This window comes from Gasterosteus aculeatus, chromosome 13 (assembly GCF_964276395.1).
Source record: "Gasterosteus aculeatus chromosome 13, fGasAcu3.hap1.1, whole genome shotgun sequence".
Taxonomy (NCBI): domain Eukaryota; kingdom Metazoa; phylum Chordata; class Actinopteri; order Perciformes; family Gasterosteidae; genus Gasterosteus; species Gasterosteus aculeatus.
The window spans coordinates 6,572,800-6,580,300 of record NC_135701.1 but is presented as its reverse complement, the minus strand read 5'-3'; the positions used below and the strand labels follow the sequence as shown (position 1 = coordinate 6,580,300).

The following is a 7,501-nucleotide window of genomic DNA, read 5'->3' as shown; positions in this document are numbered from 1 at the left end:
CATATTAATACAACAATTTACATTTGGCATATTGAGGGTAAAGGGATTTTTAAAAGGTTTTGCATTTAGCGGAGTGAGTTACTTTAATCTACGCTGATCTGTGGGTGACGAGTCTGTAAATGAACTTAAGCAGCGTTTCGGTGAAAAAAAAAAAAGCACCTACTTTGATTAAAAAATATTTTTATTCTACAGTTTTGGTAAGCGTACATATAGTTTCACTTTGATAAAAAGTACTTAATCTCCGGTTCCCGTAGCAGAACATCATTTAACAACCACTTTGATTCAAGGGGAAACAAGAACATTGCAATGTTGTTGCTCAAAACCAGGAAATAAAAGAAAGCAGGAAATAATATTACATCTGCCTGTTGGTCACTCAGTCTAGAACCCTAAATATTAACATATTTCATAAATATACCTGTATTTTTACAGAATGATATTCATCCTAAAGTGGCTTCTGTAATATACGTCTCGGCGTTATGATAATGTGCTCATTCGGAGAAGCCGAGCTTATGGATCCATGTATTTACATAACTGCAGTAGATCTACTTCATCTTAAAGGTTTTCCTCAGTTTATCCTCCCTGAAATCAAAAGCAATTGAACATTTGTTTCTCTACAGCAGCACAAGGATCTACGGGGAGAGAGATAAGTGGGTTGGAGTATATATTCCGTCTAGCTAAACATCTATGGGACGATTTGCGTGAACCTTCCTAATTGAGGCGAAGACGTCCTATTACCTACATGACACATCCCAAGCAAGTACGCAGAGCAATGCGCTGCATCTGCACGAAATAAGATTTAAAAAAAGGAAAGTTGAAGCCATTTCTACGGTTGAGACAAAGGGAACGAATATCAAACCAGACGACGGGAGACGTCTCACACAATGAAGATTACAAGGCAAACGTGTACGAGGCAGTTCTCAAACCATCATATATAGACTATAGCGGAATACTGAAAATAAAAAACACCCAGAAAACGTATTCTTCGTGTTGTCCCATACCAAAGGACCGACTCGGGGGGATCGGAGATCCTGACAAGGCCTAATTGATGCTTTAATTTAACCTCAATAATAATAACAGTAGTACAGCACTGTGCCAGTGTGGTAGAAGTCAAAGGACACTTGTAATAATAAATATACCACTGGTTCACTCTAGGCCGGGATAAACAGTCATACTAGACGTGCTTTACTGATCTCTATTAGCTATTTACATCCCAATACATACCGTCTAGCTTTGTGTGGACGTGCAAATTAAGTCAGAATATTTTGCATTGAAGTAAAAAAAAAAGGGAATATGCTTCACTTTCTGGTGGAGAGTTGACGCCTGACGAGCAGATAGATATATCGCGCATCCAAAGAGGGTTTTTATTTGTGTCATCTCTCCCTCAGAAAGAGTCTTTGCATAGTGTCATTATTCAGAGACAATGTTTTTCCTTTTGTACTTTTATAAAAATCAGTTTCCTGTGCTCGTTTCAAGTCAGGCCGGAGACAAGTGTAAATTTAAAGTATGAAGCGATAATAGCGATGGGACGTTGACCCTCGACCTACACTACACTCCCCAAACCAGGCTGGCTCATTTAGGGTGGAAAATTGTGCTGAGTGGCTTTAGAGGGGTTCCACACCCTCAACCCCCCCAAAAGGAATGACTATCTGAGCACACAGATACTCTGCTATAAACTAAGATGAGGATACCGTCCAAGCAGAACCACCCTGCAGCTCCAGACTCTTCACGGCCTCCCGTCACTTCCTGTGCAAAAAAAAGAAAACGGAACCGGAGCAGAAGGAAAGGCTGTGCGTGTGCTGCCCGGTCCTCATTGTGTCCCCTTGTACCCTCGGCCGTTACCCCTCCTTCAACTCGCAGAGGCTCCTGCCGGGTGGCGTCACGTCCCACACGGCGCCTCCCTTTGTCAACGTCCGAGTCCCGTGGCGCGTTCTTCACTTACGCGGTTAATAACACTAGCGGTCGTCGCGCCATGACGGCGGCTGTTCTCCTGCAGTGGCCACTTCACTTTGTCCTGATTGATGGCTTCAACCGGCCCGTCCTCCTAGATGATGAACTTGACGTCGTTCTTGAGGTCGTTGTTGTTGTTGTTGTTGATGATGCTGAAGCGGTTGGGGAGGACCCTCATCTTCATGGTGCCGTCGGCGCCGCAGGAGAAGATGTGATTGGTCGGGCCCACCTCGATCTGCATGACGCCCGTGCCGAGGTTCCTGAACAGCGACTGGCGGGCGTGCTCGTTGGGGAAGGTGTAGAGGGCGCACTGCGTGGCCAGACTCCAGATCTGACAGGGAAGCAGAGAAGAGACCCAGTCAAAGATAAATCGCCTGTAAAGAAAACATTTTGCTCTTCCACGACTGTTCTGTGGTGGTTTACACAATTAAAAAATGTTAAGGAGACGTGCGCGACTATGACTCATGTAGACGGGTGAGGAGCAGGGGACGGTCAGTCTGGGGGAGCAGAGCCAGAGCAGCGCTTCCTAACATCTCACTTCACTTCCAGTTATTATTGAGCATCTTTATCAACATCAGACTGAGAGATGAGGGAATATATAAGTATGTAGGTATGTTGAGTCCTGTGGGAACGAGGCTACGATAAACTTAAGTCATTACGCTACTTTCACATATGCCCATATGCCCAGTCAGTTCCTGTTAGCAGTTTGTAAGAAGGCTCGTTAGGGAGAGATGCTCCAAGTCACAACCTTTACTAAGAAAGGCAGTGTAAAGAAAAGGTAGAATATCTTACCTGAACCCTCATTATTATATATATATATATATATGTATGTATATATATATATATATATATATATATATATATATATATATATATATATATATATATATATATATATATATATATATATATATATATATAATAAAATACATCACAATGCACAATTGCATTGTTTGATCCAGGAAGACTAAGTAGAATAAAATAGGATAAACTAAAATAAGATTCAATGAGTCACACAGCTCAAAGCTTCGCAGGGTTTTTCTGGGCGAGAATGAAAGTCATTTGACTTTCAAGCTGATGTGCAGCTCTCTGTGTCGCAGTGGCTTCATCCTTTGAGCGACAGCAGTGGGAATCGTTATTTAAGTCAAAGATAAAAAAAGACCAACAAATATATTAGCTTAAGGCGGCAACCTCTGCAGCCTGTTCAGTCCAAACGCTTTCACCTCACACTTTAGTCTCCATTTGCCACGCTGCTCTCCTGAATGAGTGCTTCATCGGAAGTGTGACATTGGCTCTGAGCGAGTTTGATGGGGCTCGTGCAAAATCATCCTGCAGTACCGTTCTGTTAGTTCAAGGTCTGCTGTTTTGAGGAAATGATCCAAACTGGCTTCATAATCCAAGCTTTTAGAACTGTTCTCAGTGAGCCTCTCGTACCAAATGAATGAGGCAAAGAAACAAAATCATCCTTTCTGGGACTGAAATTGGACCTTAAAAAGCAATCCGCAAATGCAAATAAGGATTAATAAAAACTAAAAATAAACTAAGCAAACTCCCTGACCGTAAAATCCCACATGTAAGGAAACGTACTGAGATGCTTAAGTGGTGGAAATACCTTGATGTTGCCCTCGGCCGACCCGCTGATGAAGCAGTCCTCGGTCGGGTCGACGGCCAGCGCTTTGACGGGCGAGTCGTGGGCCTGGAAGCTCTGGCGCTGGCGCTTGTGGGCCAGCTCCAGGACGCTGATCCAGCCCTTCCTCCCCCCGGTGATCAGCAGCTGCTGCCTGGACGCCATGGAGAGCACCGTGGCTCCGGACTCGTGGCAGCAGAAAGCTTTTGAGAAGGAGAGCGGGACACGCAGTGGAATAAAGTGAGTGAACAGGCGGAACGTTCAGAGGAATGTTGCAAAAAAAGGACAGCAGTGAACAGAAAACATTTGGTACTTTGGTTTTGAATGATCAGTTCACTAAATCATTTTATTATTGCTCAAATTGGGAATTAAAGCGAGCACCAATCTTGCCCGTTAGGGATCAATAAACACCTTCTTTAAAACAGACAATCCGGGATAAATTAGTGCCAAATCTGAGAGGTCACGTTAACGGGAAAAGAACGTAAGGTCACCAGCATCACCAGCATGGAGCCACGACAACTTTAGCTCAGAAGTAAAACATTAAGATGTTATTAAAATACATAGTGTTCCTCTTGTATCTGCAGTCAGTCACAGACTGACCGTCCAGTACTTCATATACTGGATTCCACTGGCAGGATGCAGAAGAAGAGCTTCTCTTCTACAAACTATCTGCTATTTCACATAAAGAGGTATTTTTGCACATTGACATGTTACTTGACATTAGGACGCCAATTATTTATCCAACATATTCAAAAATAAAAGTAATAATTAGGGTTTGGAACAAAACAAATTGCTTGGCCGATTCCTCAAGTAAAATGTGCATCTTACCATGAACAAGGCAGTTTGCAGGCGTCACCAGAGTGTCCCACAGACACACGTTCCTGTGGCATGAGGAATAAAAGAATTATTATTCATTTCCACGTATTAGTCAAATGACAGGTCATTATCCCTGTTGGCCACAGCACAGTGGAGCCGAACGGAAATAATTCTGCAGTTAATTAGAAGGTCATGAAACAGAATTCAATTGGGAGAACACACTCTGAAGAGGAATGGAGACGAAATTGTCCCTCCAACCGTCATACCTGTTGTCTGTGGAAAGACCCGCAGAGGCAATGAGGGAGGAGGAGCCCACGAAGACAAAGTCGTGAGCCGTCTTGTTGTGGCACTGCAGCGTCTGGCACAGGGAGACAAAGACGACGAATAGTAACACTAATAGAGCCCACTGAATTAGGCATGATGGGGAGACGGCGCGAGGACACGGAGAAGCGCCACACAGACAGGAAAGCAGCGACTTCCTTACCAGGTATGGTTTAGGTGCGTTCCCACTGGTGTTGGTCTGCCACAGACTCAAACCTCCATCGGCGTCGACGATGCCAAACTGCACAGAACATTCGGGGAAACCGTCAGACTTTGAGAAAAGATCAAGCTGAGAGGATCCAATCAGAGGGACACAAACATATTGCCGCCCACCCCCCCCGACAACCGTCTCTGCCTGCCGGGTGATTTGGATTCCGCTGAAATTATCTTCCAATACGCGTCGCCGGGTTCACGAGTCCGAGCACCGCTTACGTAACCACAAACACCGAGCCCTCTGCTCGTCCCCGCGTCCCAATTCTGTTTTCAGGCAGATATCACTCGTTTGGCCAGATAAGACGGCTCTGGCACAGGCGAGGCACCATCTGAGGAAGTTGTTAGCTCGAGGCGAGCGCCCGAGTTCAGAGCCGCTGAATCACTCAACAAAAATGGGCCGGAGCACAACTCCCCGCTGCGATCCGTGCCTGAACGGCGTGAAAACCTCAGGGAATTCGGCAGACTCACGTCACGATGGACGGTGCGAGTGTTTAAACGGGTCCGTTCGACAGTTCACAATGTGAGCTTTGTCACCTTGTTTCCCTGGTGGTTGAATCGTATCCGGGTGACTCGGGAGTTGCCTGGACTTCTGAAGCAGATGATCTGCTGGGAGTGGCCCCACTCGAACATCCTCACGCTGCCGTCCTGCGCTCCCGTCAGGTCTGGAAGGAACACAGTGTGTCATCAGCTCGTTTCCCAGTGTGCGTCGCTCAGGTCCCAACGGGAGGTTTTTCAGTCTCTTTGTTCCCGACGTTTTAGAAGGGATGAAGGAAAACAGGTTCTCTCTCAAACGCTCAACACATGTTTTTTTTTATACGAGCTGGGGAATATTGCACCCAGAAAACCCTCACAACTTCATTCCCCACACTGCGGTTTGACTGGGAAATACAAGGTAGGGCTCTTACATCTAGATGGGTAGCAGCACTGGTGCCAGAAAAAAAATAACTCAACTCTGCCAGTTTCTAAATATCTGCTTATGAGAAAGTTTTGGGGGGAATGTAATCCTCCCCTGTAGGCCATTTTTTAACACGAGGAATACGATTTCTGGATAGTAGCTTTAATCTACCGACAGAAGCATCAGAGTCGTACTTACAGTAAGGCAGTGTGGGGTGGGAGGTCATTCTTCGAACATTGTTGATGTTTCTCTTGATCATCTGGGAGAAGAAAAGTGAGGAGGAAGAGATGTGAATGCAGATATTCATTATGCTAAATGCTTTACAACAGGGAACTATGTAAACGGGTAAGTAAAACACATCCATTGCTGCCGTCCTCTATCTGTTAAACTAATGGCTTGTTACTAATGGGTTGTCATTAACTTTTGTTAATGTGAATGTAAAAGCACCATAACATTTCCGTATATCAAGGAGCACACTTGAAAGGGGCTCATCTGTAGCACGAATCCACTTAAAAAGGTCAGAAAAATGCCAACAATACCAACAGAACCAACACAGCGTCTTCATGTACTGTAGCTCAGTTACAACTCCAGCCTTGTTTTATGACCAGTGGGCCGGAGAACTTATCGTCTCTAAATGTACTCTGGTCCAACTTAGTGCACGATGTCTGACTGGTTGGTGAAAGAATAAGATGCAGAGGGTCTCTTACTGCCCAGTATGCATCAAGAGCAATGACGAGCTGGTTAATATCAACAAAACATGACTCACCACGGACTCGTATCAAAGACACTGCTACCATGGGAATCAAATCCACCCTCCCAACTGCTGATGCAAAGTTCCTCAGCCCAGTAGAACGGCATTTAACCCAATATCCCATTGAACACTAGCACAAAAATGAGAATGTGTCCAGTTGTCCCACAAGCTGTCAGCAACATCTTTGTTCCCCTGAAAGTCAAGGAGCCGAGCTACTGTTGGCAGCCATGGTGCTTTTGGCAAAGTGAGTCCAAGACCAAGATTAATGATTAATTAAGTCTTTTAAACTGCTTTTAGATTTGGCTTTGATTGCAAAGAAGAGCAGATCCAGGGCAACAGACATTAATCAAAGCAGGGAAGCAGTATTTATAAAATATATATGCACACACACACACACACACACACACTTGGTCGAACACAACAAAATGGTTAAATTGGTCTTCTGATTCAATACATGTCCCTCATCACCCATATCAAACTGGGGGCAAACAAAGGGCTCAAATGACATGACGCCATCCGGGCGGGGAGCTCACCACAGCTGCACCCCGGCCCGTCTGCACTCCTCCCAGCCACGGCATATTGATGGGTGTACCGGGGCTGCTGTGGGTGTACGGCGTGGTGCCGTGCAGGGCGGCAAAGTCATCACGTGCATGGACCACCAGGAAGTCATCACTAGTAACACTGGACGCAGAGACGGAATAGGAATTAGCTACATCATCATACATCTTCAAATCTTAAAACTCGAAATACCTCAACTCCAAAAATGATTTTATTTAAGCAATAAAAAAGGTATGAGAGGCTGTACTTTATCGTCCAATAATGCAACAGGCCACCCCTGAACATTATTGAAGATAAAGTACTGCCTCAAGTATCTTATTTCTTTTATAATACGGTTACCAGCGAAATTTGAATTAGTCAGTAAATAGTTGCC

The 7,501-nt window shown here is 44.9% G+C and overlaps 1 protein-coding gene across 8 annotated transcripts in view; it reads right to left on the bottom strand.

Moving 5' to 3' along the window:
* Window positions 1–163: 163 nt before the first annotated feature.
* The window catches only part of dmxl1 (Dmx like 1), a 49,468-nt gene continuing 42,130 nt past the window's right edge, over window positions 164–7,501 (bottom strand). For all 8 annotated transcript variants that reach the window (XM_040195678.2, XM_040195683.2, XM_040195682.2 and 5 more), the window contains 8 exons: window positions 7,104–7,251; window positions 6,018–6,078; window positions 5,459–5,586; window positions 4,875–4,952; window positions 4,657–4,748; window positions 4,403–4,455; window positions 3,560–3,777; window positions 164–2,278 (listed from right to left, as the gene is read on the bottom strand). In XM_040195678.2, the coding sequence (XP_040051612.2) occupies window positions 2,042–2,278; window positions 3,560–3,777; window positions 4,403–4,455; window positions 4,657–4,748; window positions 4,875–4,952; window positions 5,459–5,586; window positions 6,018–6,078; window positions 7,104–7,251 (1,015 nt within the window). In that variant the 3' untranslated portion in view covers window positions 164–2,041. The remainder of the gene's footprint in view (window positions 2,279–3,559; window positions 3,778–4,402; window positions 4,456–4,656; window positions 4,749–4,874; window positions 4,953–5,458; window positions 5,587–6,017; window positions 6,079–7,103; window positions 7,252–7,501) is intronic.